Source organism: Capricornis sumatraensis, chromosome 19, assembly GCF_032405125.1.
Source record: "Capricornis sumatraensis isolate serow.1 chromosome 19, serow.2, whole genome shotgun sequence".
Lineage (NCBI taxonomy): Eukaryota > Metazoa > Chordata > Mammalia > Artiodactyla > Bovidae > Capricornis > Capricornis sumatraensis.
Genome location: NC_091087.1, coordinates 30292614 through 30318576, shown reverse-complemented (window position 1 = coordinate 30318576; position 25963 = coordinate 30292614). Strand labels below are relative to the sequence as shown.

General features: G+C 50.5%; 1 protein-coding gene across 1 annotated transcript; it reads left to right on the top strand.

Moving 5' to 3' along the window:
* The first annotated feature begins 1100 nt into the window (after window positions 1-1100).
* LOC138094947 (liprin-alpha-1-like) lies at window positions 1101-25687 on the top strand. The gene is made up of 17 exons (XM_068990955.1): window positions 1101-1217; window positions 2312-2413; window positions 2884-3048; window positions 3613-3628; window positions 3945-3999; window positions 4706-4808; window positions 5030-5233; window positions 7144-7290; window positions 8688-8804; window positions 10011-10118; window positions 12999-13130; window positions 16254-16477; window positions 18273-18504; window positions 20543-20572; window positions 23204-23346; window positions 24199-24371; window positions 25626-25687. Exons 1-17 carry the CDS (start codon window positions 1101-1103, stop codon window positions 25685-25687), a joined length of 2130 nt encoding a protein of 709 aa, XP_068847056.1.
* Window positions 25688-25963: the final 276 nt, after the last annotated feature.

Here is a 25963-nt window from a genome sequence, read left to right as displayed (position 1 = left end):
GGGCCTCAAGCCCCCGGGGGACAGAGGTCCTCAAGTGACAGCAGAGGCCCCGGCTGAGCCAGGAGCAGTATGGCCTGTGCCCTGGCGAGTGGAGAGCCGCGAGGCTGGGAGTGGGGCCAGGAGAGGGGGTGGGAGACTCGGGCGTGGAGGGAGGGGCAGCACCTGGCGGGGTCTGGGAGGCGCTGGCTGTCACGGCTCAAGGCAGGGACACCCCTGAACCTCCACCGTGCAGCCCCCACGGGGCAGAGTTGTCTGGCAGCCCAGGGTCAAAGTGAAGAGGGCGAGTTCGCAGCAGATTGACCGAAGCCCCGTACCCACTGTGAATTCATTTTAAGTGCCTGGAGCGAGGTTGGTCAAGCCCTTGCTGAAGTCAAGTGAGGGAGTCAGTCAGGGAGGACGGAGCTCAGGGTGAGTGAGGGGCAGCTAGTGCGGTGAGTCCTTGTCACCCGGGTGGGTTCCGGGGACACCCTTGAGTTCAGTGGTGCCCTTTCAGTAGCCTCCCTGGAGGCTTGTTTGGGGGGTAGAGGAGGCAGAAGCCCACTTAGAAGACGTGCTCATTCCTAGTGGTGGTGGTTTCTGAAGCAGTTTCTACTATTTGGTTCGACTGTGAACCAGTATCCTTGCAGGGTCAAGTCTGATGGTGGGCCTGAGCTGTGGGCACAGCCTTCCTTCTCCTGCACCCCACACTCATCTGTCATCTTTTGGGAAGCCCCTCCCCCCTCTCTGCACCCTTGATGGTGGGCCTGAGCCCAGCCCCCCTGTTACCACGGAGCCCCTTATGACCCAGTGGGTTCCAGGTGCCAGGCTCCTGGGAGACGTGCGAGAGGCAGAGCCTTCGTGCCATTTCTTCTAGAGACAGCAGCGCTGATGGTCGTGGTGTGAGAGCGGTGGTCCTAGTGTGAGAGCAGTGTGTCTGAGAGCGTCGTGTGTGAGAGTAGTGTGTGAGAGTGGTGTGTGAGAGCTGTGTGTGTGAGAGCGGTGGTCGTAGTGTGAATAGTGATGGTCGTAGTGTGAGATTGGTGGTGATAGCTCAGGTGCTGAGGTATCTAACCGTGAAACAGCAGTTGCCCCTGAGTGGGGGGCTGCCCCCATCCGCGAGGATGGGTCGCAGAAGGGCCCGTCTATGGGCACTTTTCCAGTGCTGCATCCCCAAGGCAAAGGCCAAGACAAGGAAGAACTTGGCCTCGGCCCAAGTCCTGGAAGCAGAGCGGCCTGAGGTGAGAGCAGCCGGGGGCTGGGCCCGTCGGATTGGCCTTCACCCAGCAAAGCGTTGGAGCTGTGTTTCATTTTGTTAGCGTGGTTGTAGGCCCTGCCGGCCAGGGCGTTTTGGCCTTCTGGGCAAGATCGACCCCAGCAGGTTGACCTTGTAAGTGGTTGTGCAGGTGCTGCGTGGAGGACGGGCGGGGGCCCCACAAGAAGGGAAACACTGTCTGGAGGAGTCACTGGGGCACATGGATTGAGCTATAGAGTCAGTCCTTGAAGCAGAAAGGCTAAGCCCCTTAACCTCTCCCATCTTACAAAGCACAGAACAGTGTGTCCAGTATCTTAATGACGGGTACCTACTGCTTATGTGTATAACATATACCCTCGTAGCTTCACATGTCTACTACATGCCTCGGAACAAGCGTTGGGCAGTGTTCTAGGTGCTGAATACTCAGTATGTAGTAGGGAATATGTAGCCCAGGATTTTTTTGTGTGTGTAAAGAAAACTAGAAGAATGAAAGACTCCATGTGGTTCAGTTTGAGCAAGTTCACCACGTGGACGGCACCGCGTGCGTGAAAATTGTGATAAAATACATAAAACATGAATTTAACATTTTCTCCAGTTTATTGAATGACTGGGTGACTTCAATGGAGTCAGGCTAACAGATGGCCTTGGGGTGCCATCAGCCTTTTTCCCAGAGGAACACTCCAAAGCCTGATGGCCTTGTAGATCTTACCTTTCTTCCTCACTCTCCCCAGCGGTTCTAGGTCACTTGTCTGTGTGTCGTTTAAGAATCTCTTTATCCACTTTGTTGTTAGGTTTATGTTTAGGGAAGTTTCTCAGACGTCCCTGGGTCTTGAGAAGGCAGGCTTGGATTCCGGGTTCTCCCCTGCCGCGTGCCTGCCAGGTCGAGGTGGAGGCTGAAGGCCGGTCTGAGTTGTGGTGGTCTGTGTGGTCTTGGGGTCAGTGGACCCCCTCTTCTCTGGAGGGGCAGGGAGACCCTTTGTGTGGAGCCTGGAGAGACTTGACAGGGTCAGTCTTCAGAGTCTCGCTCTCTTTTTAATTTGTGTTTGCATTTAGTTACTTACTCATTTCACTGTTTTCTAGGAGTTGGCAACATCTATGGAAGAGCTCAATATATGCCGGGAACAGCTTCTTGCAAGAGAAGAAGAAATAGCTCTGCTGATAGCAGAGCGGAATAACATCATGGTCAGTAGGGGAATTCTCACATGTTGACATTTGCCCCGCGGGGTCACCGCTGGGCTCCGTGTTGCTGTCTTTAAACTCTTTCTGGTTTTCAAGTCATTTTTCACATCTTCCCACTGAGCAGACTAGGGTGGATCAGTTTGGAGTTCTCATACTTTGCTTCAAATTTATGATGAGAGCTACTATAATTTTAGTACATTTGAGGGCGGAATTCTCTTAACCTACAATTTTGTCCATGCTACAGTTTGTGTGGGGTCTTAGTTCCCTGACCAGGGATTAAAACCCATGACCCCTGCAGAAGTGTGGAGTCTTAACTACTGGGCCACTGGGGAAGTCCACTCTAACTTTAGACTGAAGTGGCGGGATTCCGACTTGCCTCAGCATGTTTCCGGCTGTAGCATGAGGCTGAGAGGGGTTGTCGGCCCTGAATTCAAGCATGAGGTTGATGGTGCTCCTTTGGCCCTGCCCTGCAGCTGCTGCTGGAGCACCTGGAGTTCCTGGTTTCCCGGTATTCACCGTCCCTCCAGACGACGGCGGGCAAGTGGCAGGCGCAGTCCCCAGCCGGCATGACCAGCGAGCTGGAGGTGATCAAGTCGCTGAAATTACTCTTTGAGCACCACAAGGCCCTGGACAAGAAGGTACCAGCCACCCGGCCATCCTGGATTTGTACACTTGCAGCCTTGTTAGGTGGATGATGCACGTATTTATGTAACTAGTTGACTTTTGAGCTTCTTGAATTCTTGTAAATACTTTTTTTCTGTAAGAAGTCAGAGTTTTATGTGGTTAAAAAGTGTTGCCTGCATACATGCTCAGTCATGTCCGAGTCTTTGCGACCCTGTGGACTGTAGCCCACCATGCTCCTCTTTTCCTGGGACTTCCCAGGCAAGAATACTGGAGTGGGTGGCCATCTTCTACTCCAGGGGATCTTCCCGACCCAAGGATTGAACCTGCCCTCTTGCATTGGCAGGTGGATTCTTTACCATTGGTCCACCTGGGAAGCCGCCAGTTGAAAAGTATTAGTTGGTATAAATGTCTCAAGATTTATTATGTTCTGTATATCAATTTGCAATTAAAAACTAAGTAATAGAGTTATTTTAGGAAACATTTTTTTTCCTCTCAAACTTAGAATTTAAAGCTGTTAATAAGCAGATTTTTTGATGTTAAGATCAATGAGATACATTAAATGTATTCTGTTATAGTAGCCGCGTATTAGGGTGAGTATACAATGGCAACCCACTCCAGTACTCCTGCCTGGAAAATCTCATGGGTGGAGGAGCCTGGTAGGCTTCCGTCCGTGGGGTCGCGAAGAGTCGGACACTGCTGAGCAACTTCACTTTCACTTTTCCCTTTCATGCACTGGAGAAGGAAATGGCAACCCACTCCAGTGTTCTTGCCTGGAGAATCCCAGGGACAGGGAAGCCTGGTGGGCTGCCATCTATGGGGTCGCACAGAGTCAGACACGACTGGAGCGACTTAGCAGCAGCAGCAGCATACGCTAAGAAGTGCACTCACGTATATACACACATCAACACAGGAGGAGCACTTGAAAGGTGTAGTTTGTTAGAAGAATTAGCTGCCACACATAACAAGGTAAGTTGGATCATTCATCGTGTAATTTCAGTTAGTTCAGTTCAGTTCAGTTCAGTCACTCAGTCGTGTCCGACTCTTTGCGACCCCATGAATCGCAGCACGCCAGGCCTCCCTGTGCATCACCATCTCCCGGAGTTCACTCAAACTCACGTCCATCGAGTCGGTGATGCCATCCAGCCATCTCATCCTCGGTCGTCCCCTTCTCCTCCTGCCCCCAATCCCTCCCAGCATCAGTCTTTTCCAATGAGTCAAGTCTTCGCATGAGGTGGCCAAAGTACTGGAGTTTCAGCTTTCGCATCATTCCTTCCAAAGAAATCCCAGGGCTGATCTCCTTCAGAATGGACTGGTTGGATCTCCTTGCAGTCCAAGGGTTTGTCATTGGTATCCTTTCATTTTAAAAAAGTGTGAAGGCTGTAGTGGTGGACATCAGATGTTCTTTATCTTTCTGATTGAGGACCAGCCCACCTGGGTTATTTTAATGACTAGTAAACTAGACTTGTGGCTCAGAGCTGCAGGATCTCTTAAGCACCCCTTTGTCTAGTCGGAGACAAATTCTGACTCGAATCACCTGTTTCTATTCGGGATGGATAACATCACCATGTATTTTCTTTTTATGCTGTATTTTCAGTTTTGAGTTGAGTTTTTCCAAATGGAGTTTTGCTGTCTTTACTTATTTCTTTATTCTGATTCAATTTTTTGGTTTTCACTGATGATTCTTAAAGAGAAGAATAACCCGAAAAAGATACTAATGGACGGGGTGCTTGATGTAAATCACAAGCAAGAAAACATGCCAAGCGCCAATGGAAAGGCATGTCCTCGGTCTCACTCTCTGTCTGGTTCTCGTCTTACTATCCAGTCTGTGCGGGGCTGCTGAGACCTTTCACCAATGCATCATGTAGGTCTGAGTGGCCGTGAGGGTCGTGTGAGCTCCAGAGCGCAGAAGGCAGTTTTGACTTCACCGATTTTCCGGAAGTGCTGTGTTCCCTCCCTCCCAAAACAAGGCTGTCTAAGGTTTCCTTTCCCCCTTAGAGAACCCGCGACGAAGACCTGGCTCAGGGGCCCGAGCTCCAGGAAATCATCGAGAAGAAGTCACGGGAGCAGAGAGAGATAAAGGACCGCCTGGCAGCCCTCTCTGCCCACGTAACAGAGCTGGAGAACGACCTGGACACGGCCAGGAAGGACCTCCTCAAGTCTAAGGAAGTGAATGTGAAATTACAGCAGGACGTCCGTGAAGTGAGTGACAGTGGACGTGTCTGTTGTCCTGAGGCGGAATGTGGGTCCCTTGTTCTCCCCGTGATCTCAGCCTTGGCACGGCTGCGTGAGCAAGAGCAGAGCACTGGCGAGACCGCCACTGGCTGCCTTCCCGCCTCTGCGTCGAGGTCTCTGGGGTAGAAGAGGCCTGGTCCAGGCGGCCCGTTGGCAGTGGACCAACATGGCTGTGCTGCACCCTGGGTGTGGACTCCTCATTTCCACAAGTTCTAGGGGGCCCAGTGTGTTCCTTTTTAAAAAATTCATTCATCCACTCATTCATTTATTGGAGTTGATTTACCCTGCTGTGTCAATTTCTGCTGTACAGCAATGTGAACCAATCATATATATATATATATATATACACACACACACACACACACACACACACACACAAATCTCCCTGTGTTTTAGGTTTCCTACCCATTAACCTCACCACAGAGCACTGATAGAGTGCCCTGTGCTGTTCAGTAGGCCCTCACTCGTTGCTGACTTGATGCATAGTATCAGTAGTGTGTATATGTCAACCCCAGTCTCCCAGTTCATCCCCCTACCTGCCTGCTGAACATATTCCCGATGATGCTGAAATTTCCTTCTGATTCACTCAGGTGAGTCTGAACATCTGTGGAGCCCGCTCTCCCAGAGAGATGGGAACATGCTGTGTGGGCTCTGCTGAGGCAGCTTGCCTGGCCATCTTCTCTAGTTTTCTGAGGTTCCGCTCCTTGAAAGGATGTGTGACAGTGATACCAGCGGTCAGACAAGTCGAGTGGCTTTTGCTCACCCTCAGATCCTCAGGCCCGTGCTGTGTAACCAAGGCAGAATCAGGATGTTTCTGGCGGTCATGTCTGCGGGTGTCGTGATTTATGAGAAGCTCCCTAACGGTCACTGTGAAAACAGAAGAGAGCTGGGGGCTCAGGCCTCCTCCTGTGAGCCTCGCCTCTCCTCTCTGCACAGAGAGACAGCGCCCACTCTGCCCCACCCCTCCCCCGTGAGACTGTCTCAGAGGGCACCCCTCCAACATGTGGTACAGCAGGTGTACTTGTTTAGTAGCTCGGTGTGAGAACTCAAAACAGAAATATTTGCACACGTTTGTATAACGTGTTCACACTACTCTTTGGCAACAGGAGGAGATTAGGTGGCAGAGATTAATACACAGAGAATTCTGGAAAAAGCGTTTTTAAGACCTTTCACTTTTAATGTTAGGACAACATCGGTTACTTAGTGAGCACGGAGGGACCTGAAATGGATTTTGAGCCGGCGGACAGGAGTCGCATCGGCAGCAAGCTCTGCTCCTGGTTTGGGCGTTTCCTCCATGTGGTGTAACTGCTTGAGGAGGACTCGGCTGGAGAAGGCTGCTCCCAGTTGTGTAACACTGTGACTTCTGTTTCTACTCATTAATATTCTTATGTAATTTTGAGGAAATTGCATGAGATTTTTCCAACTTTTACCTGAGGAAATGAGCCTCAGAGCTCCCGGTAGGATCTGTTGAAGGTCCCTCCCTGTTCTGGGTCAAGCCCGCCTGTATGGTGTAGGAGATAGAGATCCTCATTTCATGCCAGATACCTTCCCTCCTGGAATTCTTGCAATGACAGAGTAGTTTAGTGTACTTTTTGTTTGCTGGTCGGGTTTATGATGTAGAAAAGAAGCTTGGTAAATCGAGTGGCCAGACAGACGTTAAGACAGATGGGTTCCATCGTGGCAAATGTGACATTTGAGGTAGGTGCGTTTTTGCTCACATCTCAGAAAACTGCCATGTCTAGGACTTTATTTTTGAGGACACTAATTTTATGTTTGATTTGAAACTTAGGATTTAGTCCAGCTTTTTTACTCTTAATTGTATCGCAGTATTCTATGATAATGACTTACCTTTTCTCCTCTGCAATGCCTGGTTGTAGGCTATGGCCCAGAAGGAGGACATGGAGAAGAGAATCACTACACTTGAGAAACGCTGCCTCGCTGCACAGCACAAAGCCATCTCTGTGCACAACCTCGATGATAAACTTGAAAATGAAATCGCAAATAAGGATTCTATGCATCGACAGGTAATGGCTTTTCCTGAACTGTGTCTGACTTCTGTAGTAGTGAATACTGAGGAAGGAAGGTAAAGACCTTTTCATGCGACTCCCATGTTGGAAATCAAGTCCCAGTGTAAAGTTCTTATGACCCTAAAATACTGCGTTCAAAAGTGTGGATGTACATCATGATCAATCAGCTGTACTGAAAGGAAATACATTTTTTAAAAATTGAGGGTGACTGCAACTTAGAGGTTTGAATTATTTGGGATGTGGGTTAACCATTTTGTGGAATTCCACTCCTGACTCTTGTCTCACTTGACTTGAATCTATTGGCTTGTTAGCATTTTTCCTGAAAGAGCAGAGAGCAGCAGGGAACTTCACAGCAGCTGGCTGCCTGTTAGGAACTTGGGTCACTGTGACAAAAGGCAGGGTTAGAGCTCCAGTCTGATTAGGATTTGTACTTCCTGTGGTTTGGTGAGCTTTACTTGCTCCTGTTCCTGTGTGGGTCTCACATAATCAGGACTTAATCAGGAAAACCAAATCTGGCTTCTCCAAAACAAAGTGAGTCAGTCTGGTGTGTGACAATGTATATCATTGGCCCCACTACAAAAATAAAATACTAGAAAGCCATTGAAATGTATGATGTGGAATGCTAATTAAGAGCATTCTGATATACAAAATAATGGCTGTAAAAGGCAGATCAGAAAATACTACGTACCATATGCTGTTGTTTTCTGAGGGTTTTAAAGCACATCTTATTGTTTATGTACGTACATAGAGTAATACACACAGAGAAAAAATAAGAAAGCTGCTTAGAAATAAATGCTAACCTCTCAGGAACCCGAGCGTATAGATCATTTCATTTTTTTTCTTTTTCAAAAAAGAATCTGTCTAAATGTTCTACACTGAAAGTTTTCAGAGGAAGAAGATCTATTAAAAGAATAATCATGCATTTACAAATGTTAGTTGACTGACATTTCCCCAGGCACACTCTGGTCAGGTTTGTATTTCAGAGGAGATGAAAGCCATATTTTGGCTTACAAGCCCATGGCCGTCTGCGGTCGGTAGGGTTCCCTTCAAATGATGATTCTGGTGATGTTTTAAGAAGGGTCAGTACTGACCCTTAACTTGTCAATAAGAATGAATAAGCTTCTATAGAAACCTGATCTTCTTTAATATATAAGAACTTTTTTTTTTCTTTAAAGACTTCTTTGGAGACGTTTAGGAAAAGCAAATACTCTGGCAGAAGGTGTTCTGCCCACTGAGACCAAGCCCAGGAACACTGAGAGAAAAATTACCGTCACGCGGCTTCCGAAACAGAACTAATCCTGTAGACACATGCATTTAGGTTTTGTCTCAGCTTACTAACAATGGCAGAGGCTGCACCACTTGGCCCGTTTTGATGTTCTGCTTTCCCTTTGTAGAAGGAGGATAAAGACCGACAGCTGCAGCTGTGCCTGGAGCCGGCAGAGCAGAAGCTGCAGCAGATGCTGACAGAAGTGGAGGCTGAGCTGGCTCAGGGGGTGGCTGCGCTCTCCAAGGTGCTTCTCTTGGTCCCCAGGGGGCGGGCGCGGGGAGGGCCTGTTCCCTTGCTGTCCCACCGTGTCACTCCCGGTGCTGCTCAGTCCACAAAGGAGCGCAGACGCGGGGGTCCTGCTGCCCGTCTGCGATGGGAGCGCTCCCTGAGTGTCAGACAGTCCCCGCTCCCATGTCATCCCTACGTTAACTTCCCTGCAGTTTTGTCCTGTGCTCTGTGTCCGCAGGATGCTTCAGCTCCGAGTCACTGCTGCTCAGAGTTCAGTCAGCAACTCAAAGCCTAGCAGGATACAGAACGAGAAAAATCCCATTCTCGTTAAGAGATGGCCAAAATAGCTCTGTCATGAGCACAGTTTTAAGTCTTTATTCATACATTGTTGAATAAGTCACAGCGGGGCACGGTGCAGACCCAGGGCCCCACTCCCAGCTTGCAGTCCCCGGGAGCCCACGGGTGAGAGGCCGCGTCCAGGAGACGTGGCGCTGCTAGGGATATGGTGCCCACAGCCAGCTAGCCACCCCATCCTTCTGGTGGGAAAGGTGTTGCCCCGCACTGCTGGTGGGCACTGGCTGGGCATGGAGAGGCAGGCCGGGCCTGTGCTGGCCTGGCTGTTGGAGCATTGCCTGGAGCTCAGGGAGCACCTGAGGGGCCGGCCGGTTTCCCGGAGGCGGGTGGTGTCCTGTGCTCGCAAACCCTCCCCGAGCAGGGTCACTAACAGCCGCCAGGGGGCGCCCTTCTGCCTGTGATCTTCCCCTCAAGGGCTGGTTTCTTCTCTCCCCTGGCATCTTTGCTGTCTGTCCCCGGTCGGCCTTGTAGTCTGAACTTTTGTCTTCCGGAAGCTCTGCCACTAAGGAGGCGAAACTGTTCGAACTTACCTCCCAGCTTAGGAAGGAGGAACGTGTGCCCTCGTGTGTCCCGTGCTTGCCACTGCCTGCTGCCCGCGCTGGCTCGCCCCAGGCAGTCTGAGGAGGGGGTCTGGGGCCAGGGGGAGCACCTCTCCTCTCACGAGCCGGTCACCAGCACCCTCCGTCACCCACGTGTCACACACGAAGCCGCGCCGGCTGCGTGAGCAGGCGTGCGGGTGTGCCCCCCGCGAACCCGGAGCCAGTGGTCCGCACAGAGCATGGCCCGCTTGCCGCCCCTGCGGTCACAGCCCACGTGCCGTCAGGACAGGGTCGTTGCGAGCGGAGCTGACGCTGTTCTTGGCCGACAGGCGGGAGAGAGACACAGCAGCATGGAGGAGAGGGGCGTGTGGGCCGGAGACGCGGCTGGGCGGGGCCGGCGCTGCCTTTCTCCGCCGCTCCTGTCTCTGGCGTCCAGTGTGCGTGTGTGGCCCTGTCTGCTGATCCAGGCACCCAACCTCGGGAGCAGGGCCAGATGTGGTCGCCCGTAGGTGGTGGGCAGGGGCCAGGGGGTCCCCACGTTCAAGGAGGACGCGTGTTGCTCTGACCAGCCAGGCCGGGGAGCTGCTCAGCATACAGTTGGACCTTACGAGTGGCCCTCAAACCTGAGGGAGCCAGCCCGAGGCCCGTGAAACGGAAGGCATGGTGCCCAGGTGTGGAGGTGCTTGCCTCGGACGTGGCGCTGGAGTCCCACATGCCAAACTGCCGGTCCAGACGTGGGGTGTGTGTGTAGGATGGCTGCTCCTAGACAGGAGGAGAACCGTAGTTGCGCTGCGACAGAAGGCGCTCCAGGAAAGGGCGATGGTGGAGGCTCGCATCAGAGAGCCCTGAGAGAGGTTTCCCGGAAGGGTTGGCCACACAGCGGTACCGAACATCCAGGAAATGGAGTGGGGATCCCAGGTCCAGCCTCAGGGGTCAGTACTATCCCCACCTTAGCTGTGTTCTTGGGCCTGGACTGCAGAGCCTCACATGTGGGCTCCCAGGGGGCTGTGGTTCTGAACTCCCATCATGAGACCTCGGTGAGGCTCCCTCTCTGCTTAAGCAGAGAGCTCAATGTCTCCCGATCAGGGGTGCACTTCCTTACTTTCAGAACTGCTGCTCAGAGGCTGTTGAGATTGGGGTGCTGTTTATGACTGAGCCAATTCAAAGTAAACTTTTGGTTTGCTTTAAAAATATTTGAATGCCGATGCCTTATTGGGAAAGCTGTGACAGGTTTTATTTCCTTGGGCTCAAAAATCACTGCAGACGGTGGCTGCAGCCATGAGATTAAAAAATGCTTGCTCCTTGGAAAGCTACGACAAAGCTAGACAGCATATTGTAAAGCAGAGACATTGCTTTGCCAACAAAGGTCCGTATAGTCAAAGCTATCATTTTTCCAGTAGTCACATATGGATGTGAGAGTTGGACCGTAAAGAAGGCTGAACACTGAAGAACTGATGCTTTTGAATTGTGTTGCTGGAGAAGACACTGTTTTAACAGAAAATATTTAGCAGAAAATAACCTGTCAACCCACTCCAGTACTCTTGCCCGGAAAATCCCATGGACGGAGGAGCCTGGTGGGCTGCAGTCCATGGGGTCGTGAAGAGTGGGACACTGCTGAGTGACTTCACTTTCACTTTTCACTTTCATGCATTGGAGAAGGAAATGGCAACCCACTCCAGTGTTCTTGCCTGGAGAATCCCAGGGACGGCGGAGCCTGGTGGGCTGCCATCTGTGGGGTCGCACAGAGTCGGACACGACTGAAGCGACTTAGCAGCAGCAGCAGCAGCAACCTGTTTTTTGATTTTTTATGATGGGATATTTCAAACATGCACAAAAGTGGACGGAGTAGTATAATAAATGCCCATGACCAATCAATTGGCCTCAGCAATTTCTAACACGGGGCCAATCTCAAATCTAGCATTCTTTTGTCTTCTCTCCATTCTTTTTTATACAGTAGGTCCTAAAACAGCTTTTTAAACCATGAAATTGATGCTCATTTTATAAATCACAGACTTTCCAACTTTGTTATTACAATTAAAAATTGCTTGAGGTAATTATTTCCAGTTTTTTAATATGAATTTTCATCTTGGAAAAGACCCTGATGTTGGGAAAGATTGAAGGCAAGAAGAGAATGGATGACAGAGGATGAGATGGTTGGATGGCAGTTCTGGGAGTTGGTGATGGGCAGGGAAGCCTGGCATGCTGCAGTCCATGGGGGTCCTAGAGTCAAACATGACTGAGCAACTGAACTGAACTGAATATGAATTATCATTGGAAGAAAAGCTATGACCAACCTAGAGAACATATTAAAAAGCAGAGATATTACTTTGCCATCAAAGGAACACTTAGTTAAAGCTATGGTTTTTCCAGTAGTCATGTCTGGATGTGAGAGTTGGACCGTAAAGAAGGCTGAGCACCAAAGAATGGATGCTTTTGAACTGAGGTGTTGGAGAAGACTCTTGAGAGTCCACTGGACTGCAAGGAGATCAAACCAATGAGTCCTAAGGGAAATCAGTCCTGACTATTCATTGGAGGGACTGATGCTGAGGCTGAAGCTTCAATACTTTGGCCACCTGATGTGAAGAACTGACTCACTGGAAAAGACCCTGATGCTGGGAAAGACTGAAGACAGGAGGAGAAGGTGCAACAGAGGACGAGATGGTTGGATGTCATCACTGACTCAAAGGACGTGAGTTTGAGCAACTTCTGGGAGACAGTGAAGGACAGGGAAGCCTGGCGTGCTATAGTCCATGGGGTCACAAAGAGTCAGACACGACTGAGGGACTGAACAAGAGCAATCATTACAAAGAATTCAAGTGATGTTTCATGTAAAGGAAAATATGTGAAAGTCTATCTCCACTGGCTTTTTTTCCAAAATGAATTTTCTCACTTTTTGCTTTATAAATTGAATTCATTTTACACCCTTAACCCAGAATCAAGCTTCTATTTATATACTGGGAAATTCCTCCACCGACGTGTGTGTAAGCCGATCCCCTTTCAAGTGTACTTGTTTCTGAGTGTAACTCTGCTTGCTCCTCGAGCCGCTTCCACAGGAAATGGCTGGTGACACTAAGGTCCCCCAGGTGCTCTGCCAAAGAGAAGTGTTGGGAGTGACCTTTGACCAGTGAAGTCCCTGCCTCCCTCTGCACCCTCCCGTCTGCTCTGGGGATGCTCAAGAGCCCACCAGAGGTGGCCGTGGGAGGGGACCGCCTCGGGAACCAGGGCACAGGCCGCTCACGTCGCGGCTCCCTGGTGCTTTTAAAAGAACGACTGTGCTTGCTTTTGAAGTTTATGAGTTTTTGTTTTTCCTGTTTTAGGCAAGGCAAAGAGAAAAAATGAATGAAGAACACAACGAACACTCATCGGATACCGTGGATAAGCTTCTGTCTGTTTCAGAGGAGAGGCTTCAGCTTCATCTGAAGGAGAGAATGGCTGCTCTGGAGGATAAGGTGAGCCAGCTTCATGGCCCCTTTACAAGAGGCGCATGTGGCCTGGCCTGGCTCGGCCCGGTCTGTGTGTGGCGGGGGTGAGAGGGGGAATCTCCAGGACAGGAGTTGGGAAACTCCCATAGAGGGCCCCAGAGTGAATGTCTTTGCTGGTTGGAGTAGCAGCATTTCACGCTAGTCAATAAGCGTGACAGCATCCACAGGCAGTGTGTAAAGGAACAGACGTAGATGTGTGCCCACAACCCTTCCAGAAAGCCTCAGTGAGGCGGAATCACCAGTGGCCCCGATGTTACCAGCCGCTGTGCTAGAACATTCTTCTAGGTCCACCCTCACCCCTTCGTTTCTTTCTTAGAAGTTTATTTCTGGGATTTGCTGGCAGTCCAGTGGCTGGGAGCCTGCCTTGCAAGGTCAGGGACGCAGGTTCGATCCCTGGTTGGTGAGCTAAGATTCCACGTGCCACGCGGCAATCACATCAAAGGAATCGCGCATGATGCAGCTAAGGCCCGATGCAGCCAAATCAATAAGTTTAGTTCAGGATCTTTTATATAATGTGATAGAAAAGATTGAAGCAAGTAAAAGCAAGCATTCTCATATTCCAACTCCAGCCATCTCTCTTTTTATTTGCTTTGGAAAATGTCTGAGAACCTCTATCAGAGCAGCTCAGTGGGCAACAGTCTGGTTGAGGTTCGGTGAAAACCTGTCCCAGCTGCACCAGTGCCCTAAAGACGAGGCCCAGAACCTTCACCGAGGTCGGCGCTTGGGCAAGGCTTGTCTGAGAGAGACCCATGGTCACTACAAGTTCTGCGGCACATTTTTCCCCCACAAAACCCAAGATGATACCCACACCTCACTAGAGAGCTCACTTCACCCTGACCTGTGGGCTGGCCCTGAGGTGGGGAGAGTTTTGTCTCAGGTTTGAATTTTACATGTGAAACCTGCTCCAGTTTCCTGAGTGACCACTGAACTGCAAAAGCTGAAAGCAAGTATAAAGCAGTTTCACTTACCCCAGGGACCTGGCCTCCTTGGATCTAGAAGATCAGTCGGGGAAGGAGGAGTTTTTCTGTGTACAAGTTAGTGTTAACAGTTGTCATCCGGCTTCGTGCCGACACTTCGCTCTGGGCGCGAGGTCCGCCCCTCATCCCGAGGTGCTTTATGCTTTCAGACAGGAGAGTAGCCATCCCGCAGTCCACGCAACGTCTGTTAAGAATTGACTCGAAAGCACTGTATGTATCTTTTTCAGAATTCTCTCCTATGGGAAGTTGAAAATGCAAAAAAGCATTTAGAAGAAATGCAAAACGACAAGGTCCTCAAATCTCTAAATCCTTTAGAAATGTGTTAAGAGCTGAACTGACCTGGGTTCACTGTTACAGTTACTGCAGACGCTTCGCGGAAGTGGAGTTACATTTTCCTTATGGCTAGTCCACTGCTGTAACGTGTATAGCGTTTTCTGGTTTTGAACATTGAATGTGATTTGCATTATAGGTGGATTGAGAGTGTGTGGCCGTTGTGTGTGGTTCAGAATTCTAAGTAGTCCTTTCTGGGTTCACCCGAAAGCTGAGACAAAGCATGAGCCTTTCACGTGGACAGTGCTGTCCGTCAGAAAGATAATATGAGCCACATACACAATCTAAAATTTCCTAAAAATGAGCGGGCTGCTTTTCATGCTTTTTTCACTGCGAGTCTTGAAATCTGTGTGATTTCCACATCGAGCTTTGCACCGGCCTGCGTCACATCCTCAGTGTGCTGCACAAGGCGAGTGACTGCCGTGGCCGACAGCACAGAGCTGCCAGGTTGAGTCGAGTGACTCGGAAACTTGGCCGTTTGACTTGTTTTGCCCCGTGAGGGAGTGAAGTGGGGTGTAGAGGAATGAATGTGAGCGATGCCCAGGAATGAATGTGAGGTCCATGGAGACAGTCTAAAGCAATGGGAGGAGCGAGGGCAATAGAGTGAGTCCTGTCCCCCACCACCCGACCCCCGACCCCAAGTCCAGCTTCTCTCCATAGACTTCGTTGTCGTCAATGGCTGGCCATGTTTCCTCCAGAAGCTTTTCTACACCTGAGATGTGACTTCTTATTCATTATGGTTTATAAGGGTTAGTATTGTTCTGAGTGTTTCTCTTTGCGATGGAACACTTAGAGTACAATTTCTCAGAATTAAGTGTTCAAAAATGTGCGATTTTAAGGCGAGAGAATGGAGAGGATGTGCTCATCAGGCTGATGGGGGTGAACCCATAGGCAGCTAGTTTGCCGGAGCGGAGCAGGAATGATGGCAGGTGGTCCTGGAGCCAGGAAAAGGGGTGGCCCAGCCCTGGGGAGGGGTCGTGACGAAGACAGAAAGCGAAGGTACTGGCCACGGGGGACAGGGAGCCGGCAAGCCAGCAGCTCGAGGCTGCCCCTCCGTTGCTTTGAGGTCATGTCTGGGAAAACAAGGCAGGACCTGGGTGAGAGTAGGGCAGGGGGAGATTTGCGGAGAGAAGGGAGTGAGGTGTGAGGAGAGCGGGAGGGCGGCACGGGGCCCAGCAGGCACTCTTGCATGCGTCTCAGATGACAGAGGCGCCCTTGAGGTGTGCGGGGCCATCCCCAGAACAGCCCGAGGGCCTGTGCCCTGAGAGGAGAGCCACGGGAGGCTGGCCCTCCCGTCCCCTGGCTGCCCCTGCTCACTCCTGTCTGTGCGTGTTCAGACCAGCCTGGAAAACGGAGGGCTGGGAACCCGTGAGGACGGCACTCCTCGGCGAACTAGTACCAGTGATGACCGGTGGGGTGGACCCAGCGGCTGCGGAGCTGAAGGGTTTTTTTTTCTAATTTTCCTTCAGCCTGGCTGATGGAAGCAAGGATATATATTTGCAATTTTCGGTTTTTGTCTCTGACTCCATCAGCCCACCCTTGTGAATAACCTCATAGGATTGCCTTCCGTCCACGCTGAGACCTGAATGTCACCAGGCCATCTAGGAACTGGATTCTCCTCCTGCCCGTTTCTTCAGTACTGCTCGCTTAAGAGATGGCAGTGTCTCATAAGCATGGCCCATTTGTCCAAAGTCAGGGCTTCCATGTAAAATTGTGTTCAGTTCCTGATAGACTTGAGGTGCCCAGAATGTTGCTGACGAGATGTGGTCCTCTCGTGCCCCAGGCGCAGCCCCTGAAAGATCAGGACCAAGAGCGCGGGAAGCAAGCCAGCATGCTGGCCAACGTGGGCCAGGTGTTGGAGAGGGACGAGGGCGTGTCAGACGGCGAGGGCGACCGGGTCACCGTCTTCAGCTCGCCTGCTCTGCTGTCGCCCAGCGGCCAGGCCGATGCCGAGACTCTGGCCATGAGGATTCAGGAGCAGCTGGACAAGATCAATGAAGAGATCTGGTGGGTGCGCCTGAGCCCAGCTCCCCGGAGACTCGGCTTCTCTGAGGAGCTGTCTTCTGCTTAGAGAAGTCTGAGTGTTCCATAGTGAGAAAACTGACTTCAGGTCTGCTTCAGGAATTTTCAGTTCTAAGATTGCCCTTGATTATAGAGCTCAGTCAGCCAGGGCATTCTGTCCACAGTGTGGTGTCAGCACTCTGTGGGGGGGGATTGTGGGGTGTCCCCCCCTCAGCTCTGGGCCCCAAGGTGGGTGAGGTCCCGAGGCAGTGTCCCCTGTGGCCCGTGCACCCTCCAGCACTGAGGGTTCGCCCTCGTGTGTCCCTCGAGCCTTCTACGTTCTGGTGAAAAGCCACCTGGAACAGAAAAGCTGGGGTTCTGGGCTTGGCAAATTCCCACTCAGATCTGCATTTTCCTTTTTAGCTTAATACATTGTGAAGATTGGCTTGTTGTAAGACAGTGATCCATGGACCTGTGTTTGAGTTTTTCTCATCTCATCAGTATATTTAAAATGTTTTCTTTAGACCCAGTCTTGGCAGTTAGAACAGTTTACAAAACAGGATAGAACCCAAAGGCCCGCCTCGTGGTGAGCAGGGGGCCCTGGGTCTGGGGGCAGCCGGGTGGCTGGGGCCCCGAGGCCTGCCTGGTGCCACACCCGCACAGCTGTGCCTCCTGTCCCGAGTCCACGTTCAGAGTGGCCGCAGGCCGGTGACCCTGCACAGGACCTGGCAGAGCTGCTGCTCAGATTGTTCTCATCCTGTCACCCCTGGCCGAGGTGCCCATTCCCGCTGGTCGAGTGCGGGGGGCTCGGGGAAAAGGCAGGGGTGAATGGCACAACCAGAAAACACAGATGGTGCCACCTGTACTTTTGACGCTGAGACAGACTGCTTTGTGGGCCGTGTTTGAGCACAGACAAGCTCAGAAAGATTGTCTTTCCTCATCCCCGTAGGAAACTGGGAACACTTCTGTATTAATATTTTTATTTTTAGAGCAAGTTGTCAGGTAAAAATGATTTTTCCTTATGCAACAAGTTGACTTGATGTAAATGGTAAATTCTGTCCATCAACTTGTCAACAGTGAAAAACTTTCAAGATGTATAAGTAGAAGTGAAACTGGAGAGTTTACTACTTGTAAGGATCTTGTATTTTAATGGGAAAATCATTTTACTTGCATAATCATGCATGTAATCTGTATATAAAATCATCCATGACACATTAGGGGAGAAGAGCAGTAACTGTGAATTCTAGGTTAATGCAGCACATTGACCTGAATCCAGAAACTCACACAAAGCTGGTGGAGAATTTCATCAAGTGATGCGTTTGCACATACACAAGCTTAAAACAAAATGAAAAGTTCAACTCAGCACTTCATCTGGTCTGGAGACGTGTTTAGAAACTCCAGCTTGCTCGTGAATCGCTGTTTTGGTTATACGGAGTTCCGGATTCCCAGTGGAAAAGATCTGAGGCACTGACGTGCATCTCTGCCCTGAGAGCAGGGAAGGTAAAGGTGGTCAGCTTCAGGTATCTCCTCACAGGGAGAGTCACCACACAGGCCCCATCAGAATGTTAGAGTAAATAAAATCAAACGTGAATGATGAGGGGACACTTTGTAAGACTCAATGATAAGTTATTGTAAGTTTGAGAATATTCCAAAGAGGGAAAGCTGAACCTTTTTGCTGAGATGTTAATTGAGCACCTCTTCCTGGAATTTGCTAATGGTGACACAGAATGCAAGCCCAAATTTGCTGTCCAGACATGTTCCTCTGCTGACAAAGGCAGGTGATGATTTTATTCTGTTTTAGGTTCATCCCAAAAGACAAAGAGAACACGAATCAGCGGGCGGAGGGGATTGAGAGCAGGGTGGGCAGTGGGAGCTTCAGCAACCTTCCGCGCTTTAAATGCTCCAACTCCCTCAACCTGGATCCCGCCTCCTGGTATGCCGACTCCTTCCCGCCCAGCAGAGGGCGCTCCATGCCCAAAAGGAGGCAGCCCAGCCCTGAGCCAGAAGAAGACAAGCTGGGCTTCACGACGCTGGTATGTGTCTGCCTCCTCCCTGCCGCGTCCCTCCCCGAGCACACTGGTTTTCTTTTGTTTGTTTGTTTTTTCTCTTTTTACCCAGAAGAAAATCAGGTACGTTTGCTACGCTCAGAGGTCTAAGATTTTTAAAACTGCCTAGTCTTGAATCGGGCTTCCCTGGTGCCTCAGACGGTAAAGCGTCTGTGTGCAATGCAGGAGACCCGGGTTCGATCCCTGGGTTGGGAAGATCCTCTGGAGAAAGAAATGGCAGCCCACTCCAGTATTCTTGCCTGGAAAATCCCATGGACCGCGAAGCCTGGTAGGCCACTGTCCATGGGGCCACAAAGAGTCGGACGCGACTGAGCGAAATCATTCCACAATCACACAGCGACAAATTAGTCTTGATATTTGGACCCCTGGCTTAGGAATCTCAACTGGTCTGCTCACTGATGCGCCTGGCCGCGCGCTCAGGCCAGCTCTGCGTGTGAAACCAGGTTCAAAGCCCGGTGCCCCAGGGCCCTAGTGAAGAAGTCTGGCTTCCTCACTCTTCCGAGTCTGAAAACGGGATGACGACCTAGGGCTTTTGGTGACAGAGTGTGCGGCTCTAAAGCACATGTTCCAGCTTTCTTCCATGTTTAGCTTAGGTTTTGCGAGTGCATTGCTGTTTACCCCATGAACTCGTGTTTACAACTGCACTTGTATTTTCACTTTTTTTTTGGTTACCACCCGTTTCATGTTAGCTGCATTGTTAGTCGGCATATCATTAAATTAACTGTGAATCATTTAGCGGCATGTGAAGTGGTAACTAGTCCATTTTGTGGTCTTTGGAGACACTGTTTTTATAATTTGCATCGTTGGCTAATTAGTTGATATTTAAAATTCTTTGACGATTTCTCTGTAGTTTCACGATTGATTTCTTTCCGAGTGTTTGTAAAAGAACAGTTCTGTATATTCTGTCCTGCTGTTGGAGTTCTCTGATGGTGTGTCTGCTTTCATCATTGGTTGTGATTTCCTGGCTCATCCTGTTGTCTGCTCAGTGGTTGTCAGTCCAGACCCCAGCTTCCCACCACTGCCCCGCCTCGCCCCCGAGGCTGCAGTTGACCCATCCATCTCCCCTTCCCCGTCCTCCCACCTGCTCTGGTCATAGCAGTGCTGTGGTCCACAGCAGGCGTCCCCTTAGTCGGGTTTGTGCTTTGTCTTCATGTCTCATCAAATGGTGTTTTTCCCCATAGCAGTAAGTTTGAATTAGCATGTCACTATGCAGTTACAAGCATAATGTAGATGGATCCTCAACCGCATATCATGTGTCATTCATAAATGAGATTATCCTTACCTAAAGAAATGATCTTAAGTGTAGAATTAATGGACTTTTGACACAATATCCTTTCTGTGTCGGTGCTTGTTTTTAAGACTATAAATCTCATCAGCTTTTGCACAGTGAATGTCTCTACTAGACTCTTTAAAAAGCATCTTCTATGGTTAATAAAATGGAAAGACTGCACCTGCTATTATGCTAGCTTGCTTTCTTACATATTTTCACAGGGAACGTGCTTTAATACATTTATTTTGAGAACTTTTAAATCAAATTCTAGGTAAGCATTTTATGTTAATGTCCAATAGGTGGTTCGATTTGTTCAGTGTTCAAATAGGTATTAATGGTAACTTCCTCATCAGTTAAATTACTATTTTAAAGTATAACATGTTTTTTATGAAGAGAAACTAACTTATAGAGAAGTTTGGCTGAGAATAGACAACTGTTAAGGGCCTTTATTGTACAGAATGCTGTGCTTTAATAAATCATGATGTTGTAATAGAATTGTATCTTCCTGAGTAATAATTTATAGTGTTTCTCTAGTAAAACTTGAATAGCTTATTTAATTTCTGTGGTCAAAAGAAATGTTCTGTTTCCAGTTACATGTTCTCTAAGTCTTCATCTCACTTGTAAGTTTGCCATCATTTTTGCTATACTGTGTTTGTCTGTACTGATTCTTGAATTTTTAGCTTCAAAGTCGCAAGAAATCTGGTTTCTCTTCATTTCTTTGCATGCATCTATCAGCCTAGTGATTTAAGGAAGCATTGTCAAAAGGTAAACTATTTAGTAATTTAGCATGCCTCTGTTTCTCTGTGCAGTATTAGAGAGTCCTTATCATTTTACACGAATGAACCCTGTGTGGTTGTGTACTGGTGAATAATTGACATTTTAATGGAAGTAATGAAACTCACCCACCACTTAAAGTATGCTGATGGTTCTGTTGGAAATAGGTCATTTGATGGGACAATTGTAACAGTTTGCCCATCTCCCACGTGTTTGCCTTCTAATCATCTCATGCTTATTTATAATAGACATAGTAGTATTTATTATTTTAAAATTTGTCTTTACTTATATTTTTGGCCATGCTGCACAGCTTATAGGATCTTAGTTCCGCAACCAGGGATCATACCAGTGTCCTGGCAGTGAAAGTGGCAAGTCCTAACATCTGGACCACCGTGGAATTTCCGCTTAGAGTATTTTTTTAAACAAATGACTGAATCAGAGCCATAGAAGTTAGATTTGGGGGAAGGCGATTTAATGACGGTGGGTAGCAGTGTGCAGGAGACTCTGTGCGCCAGGCACCTTGTCGAGTGCTTTCCGAGTCTGTCATCTAATCCCGCAGACGCCAGGTGAGGTCCAGGCTGCTGTTATCCCCATTCAGCAGACAGGGACACTGAGGCTTAGAGAGGCCGAGCACCGTGCCCAGGCTCCCACACCCAGCAGTGTGGTTCGGACTGGTCTGATCAGAGCCTGGACACTTCCTGTGGTGCCGTCCAGCCCGCTTTGCTCCAGAGGCTCTCGTGTCCATCACGGCATCCCTGATGGAGGGAGCATCAGGAGGGAGCTCGCTGCCTCTCCCGTTTGGTCACTTGGTTGAGCCCCTGTTGTTGGAGTCCAGTGCCCCGAGGGCTGGCCTTCCTTGTCCCTCTCCCACTCCCAGCCCGCTGATGGAGCACTCCTGGGGCCTTCCTGCAGGACTCGGGCAGCCGTGCTCCAGTTCAGGCAGCTCAGTGCCCGGGAGCCCTTCTGCTGGGCACAGCAGAGCAGCGTCATCACCCTGGGGTTGGTGCCCTGGGTGTGCCGCTCGCCCGCTCTGTGGCCTGCTTTGCCCTCCTGGTAAGTGAGGACACGGCACTGCCCATCCTAGTCACGTGGGCAGCAGTGGGGCGGCTCCCACCCTGGGGGAGGGCGGCCAGGCTGCGGACCCAGAGCCTTCCTTAGGAGGAGGCCCGGGGGAAGGGGCTGGCCGTGGTCCCTGACTCTAAGGCAGGTGTTTGTCTCCACTGAGTCCATAGTCAACCCAGGTGTGTCACTTCCCTGCTCTGTTCTTTGTTGTTTTCTGATTTTTAGAAGTGCTTATTTTAACTTGAATTTGAGATTGATCCCTGTTCAGTTCCATGTGGATAATTTCTAGCCTTTGTAGCCTTCTGTTGTCTGAGGTTTCTTGGTAGAGGTCAGGGGAGGGTGCCCAGTTTATCCAGCTGCTGTTAAATGAGTCCAGCTGTATTTTGCACTAAGTCACTTTGTTGTCACCAAGCTCCTGTGGGGCTGCACGGGACCAGTATTCTTTACAGAATCCCATTAAAAAAGGACTGGTTAGTTGGTTAAAACAACGCACTCATTGTTTATAAAAATACTTGCCATGCATGTTTCCTCAAACCTCCCCTGCTTAACCACACACCCAAATGTATACGTGAGACCTGTCTGGACCCCGAGGGGTTCATCTGTTCCCCACGCTGTTGCCACCAGTGTCTTTCCTAGCTTCAGACCCAGGACTAGCGGAAGAGCTGGGAGTCCAGGCGAGATCATCTTTTTCTTTTTTTTAATTAGTTTACTTTTTAATGGAAGGATAATTGCTTTACAGAATTTTGTTCTTTTCTGTCAAACCTCAACATGAACCATCCATAGGTACACATACATCCCTTCCCTTTCGAACCTCCCTCCCATCTCCCTCCCTATCCCACCCCTCTAGGTTGATACAAGATTATTTCTTAGTGAAGACCTAGGAGAGCTTTATGTAAACCCCAGGGAGCAAATGACACTCAAACTGGGTGTAAGCACTTCAGTGTGTAGCCCCCGGTCTGTATGTGACTGAGAAATACAAGCCAGACACATGGTGTTCGCATGGAGGGCTTAGGTACCTTTTCTGTGTTTCACTTGTTGTCCTGGGCTCAGTAACCTGCATCATCACTACAGATGATCTCGGGTGGTGGTACAAGCTGTTTCCTTTCCTCCTTCAAATCGAAAGGTCTGGACGGCTTTGCTGAGAGGTTTCTTACTCTTGCTAGTGGTGCTTCTGAGCAGCATCTGGCGATGAGCACAGTCCTTTCATCAGGGCAGTTCATGCCATGCAGGGTTCTCGGTGCTGGCGTGGCTCTGCTGTCCTGCCTGGCAGGGCCATCTGTTCGCTGGATTTCAGGGAGTGCAGAGCCCGGCTGCAGGGAGGCTCCCGTCCGGGGTCTCTGCAGTCAGTGGGGTGCTCTCGCTGCTCCACGGCCCCGCTTCTCTTGAACAAACAGTCCTTTAAGATGGCATTAAGCTAGAACAAGGCATTTTTTGTACTTGGCGGATAGCATAGCTGATATATTTTCAAGTAAGTTTCTGGTTATAATGTAAAGCCTGTGTGATTGCCTTTTTCGACACAGTCTATTGTTAGCCAATTTTACACTTACCTCACTCCCTCAGCTGCCAGCCATACAGGAAGAGGTAGAAGATGACACCATCAAATGTGAAACCTCGACCTCCGCCTCGCTGCGGTCCTTTCGGCTGGACCGGCTCACGGGCTCACTGCGCACAGCCAGCGATGAGGACATCAGGGACGCCCGCAAGTAAGGGGCCTGCTCGCCTCGTCGTCAGTTTCAGGAGCCCTGTGGCTCTTGTCTTGAAAGAGTTGCAAGGATGGTTGTAAAGGAATCCCACTGGATTCGGTGCCTGTGTTTAGTGGTGAACTTCAGGTGCCGGGGTAGAAGAGCTCAGTGACCTCAGTGATTTTAGAAAACATCTGTCTCTACGTGTTGACTCCTGTGGGAGGTCACTTCCTGCTCTAGCTAGAGGTCTGCCAGGCCTGGGGCGCGTTCCTGATGGTTACGGCTCCATGCCTCTCGGCTTTGCTCTTGAGGGTCCCTCCCTTTTCCTCAGGGGTCTCCTCTCAGGAGACTGTCTGTCCCTTCCTGTGACTGACACTGTCCTCATTCAGAGCCCAACCTGCTGAGCTCCCGTCGTGAGCCAGGCAGCACTTGATGGAGGGCACATGTGGTCACCTGCCCAGCAGCCCTGCACAGTGACCGTCGCTCTCCTGCCACGGCCGAGGACGGTCACCCTGCAGGAGGCGGGGGGAACTGCCCAGAACTGGGGAGCTCGCCTTCTCTGGGAGCGTTGTCACCTGCCGAGCAGCGACCCTGAGGGAGGGTCGGGGCGCCCTCTGCACCAGCTCGTCTGGAGTGAAGACCTCCCTCCTTGGGGGAGGGCTCCAGTCAGAGAATCTCAGCTTCCTGGGGCCATTGGTTGTGGCCGGAAGCCTGCATCGCTCGTGTGGAGTGTGGTTGGTGAAGGAGACTCCACTATCTGCTGCGAGGTTGAGGCGTGGGTGTTGCTAGGTGTCCGGTTCTATCAGTAGGTCTTATGGAGGGGTGTGTGTTTGCACAAGGGTGCCAGTTAAAGGTCATTTTCTCTCCCCGAAGCACGACAGGCTCTCAGGACGGTCTCGGGGGCAACCCCAGCAACAGCAACAGCAGCCAGGACTCGCTGCAGAAAGCCCCAAAGAAGAAGGGCATCAAGTCTTCCATCGGTCATTGGTTTGGCAAGAAGGAAAAGGGCCGGCCTGGACACACCAGCAAGGAGGCGTTAGGACCAGGTGGGTGCTTCACCGTTCAGAGGGAGGAGGGTCTGCATGTATGTCCCTTCTGTGTCTCCCCCACTGTCCCCACGAGGCTCCTGTCACTCACGCTGGGTGTCCTCCTGGGAGGAGCGGAGGAGGCGTCTGTCTTCTCTAGGGTCCGAGATGATCAGATCAGTTGATGAGTGGATGGGTGGATGGGTGGATGAACAGATGGTTGGCTGGCTGGGTGGGTGAACGGAGCATGGAATGAGTAAAGCAGATGCTTACTCCGATGAGAAACGTATTCTACGAAACGGGTTGAGTAGGAGCCGGGCGATGACTGTTTCCTCCAGAACAGTGACAAGTGTTTGGAAATGGCCTAAGTGCTCATCAGAGAGGAGTGAGGTACAATCTGTGGGCACCCCACAAGGAACAGCATCCCCTCCTTCCTGCCACTTTCCCCATCCCCAGGAGCTCATGAGGGGTTCTGCCCATGCCCCCCGCCCAGCCCACAGCCACGCAGGTCCTCCTGGGGTCTCCTCATCACACAGTGTTATCATCAGGCCCCCGTCTCGCTCGGCTTCATCTCCTTAAGGACAGGGTATGTTCCTGCCTCTTCAGCCAGATATTTGTTGAGTGTCTTCCTTTTGCTGGGTGTGGGATTTACAGGGTGAGTAAAACAGATGTGGTCTGGAGCACAGTGAAGGGAGAAGAGAGAAAAAGGAGCAGATTGTTCAGTGCTATCCCTCTTGTTAGTGAATACAACACTGAGCTGGATGGTGCATTGATTGTATACCAGACGCTGTGTGTGCCCCTTACCAAGCAGGTGCTGCCACCTCCCGATTTACAGGGGAGGAGACAGTGATGGTCACGCGGTGAGGCAGTGGTGAGGGCAGGTTCACATCCACGCAGTGGGACCATGCACTTTGCCGAGCCCCAGCCACCTCTCTGGTGGATGCAGCAGGAATGAGATGGTTCTATGGCATCACTGATTCGATGGACATGAGTTTGAGCAAACTCCAGGAGAGTGAATTACAGCAAAGCCTGGAGTGCTGCAGTCCACGGAGTGGCAAAGAGTTGGACACAACTGAGTGACTGAACTAAAACCTGAGTTTGTGCTAAACTGCTTCAGTCATGTCTGACTCTTTGTGACCCCAGGGACTGTAGCCCAGTAGCTCCTCTGTCCGTGGGATTCTCCAGGCAAGAATACTGGAGTGGGTTGCCATGCCCTTCTCCAGGGCATCTTCTCAACCCAGGGATCGACCCCACATCTCTCGTTATCTCTTGCAGTGGAAGGCAGGATGTTTACCGCTAGCGGCACCTGGAAAGCCCCAGGGAACGCTGACAACTAGGAAATGCAGAAAATCAGGGGGCTGCTCCTAAGTTAAACTGGAAGAGCAGCAAGCACAGGATGAGAAGAGGAAAACACACGAAGAGCAGCAACAGTGCCGACAGAAACAAGCCGGGATGTGTTCACCCACAAAGAAAATATCTGTGCCATTCGGAGGAGGAGCCCGCCAGCCCTTGGAGGGACAGTCGGAACGGGAATGAAAACCGAGGCCATGGTCAACAGTGCCCACCCACACGGCCCGAGTGGCGTGGTGTCACTCACCGGCTTCCTGTGTCCC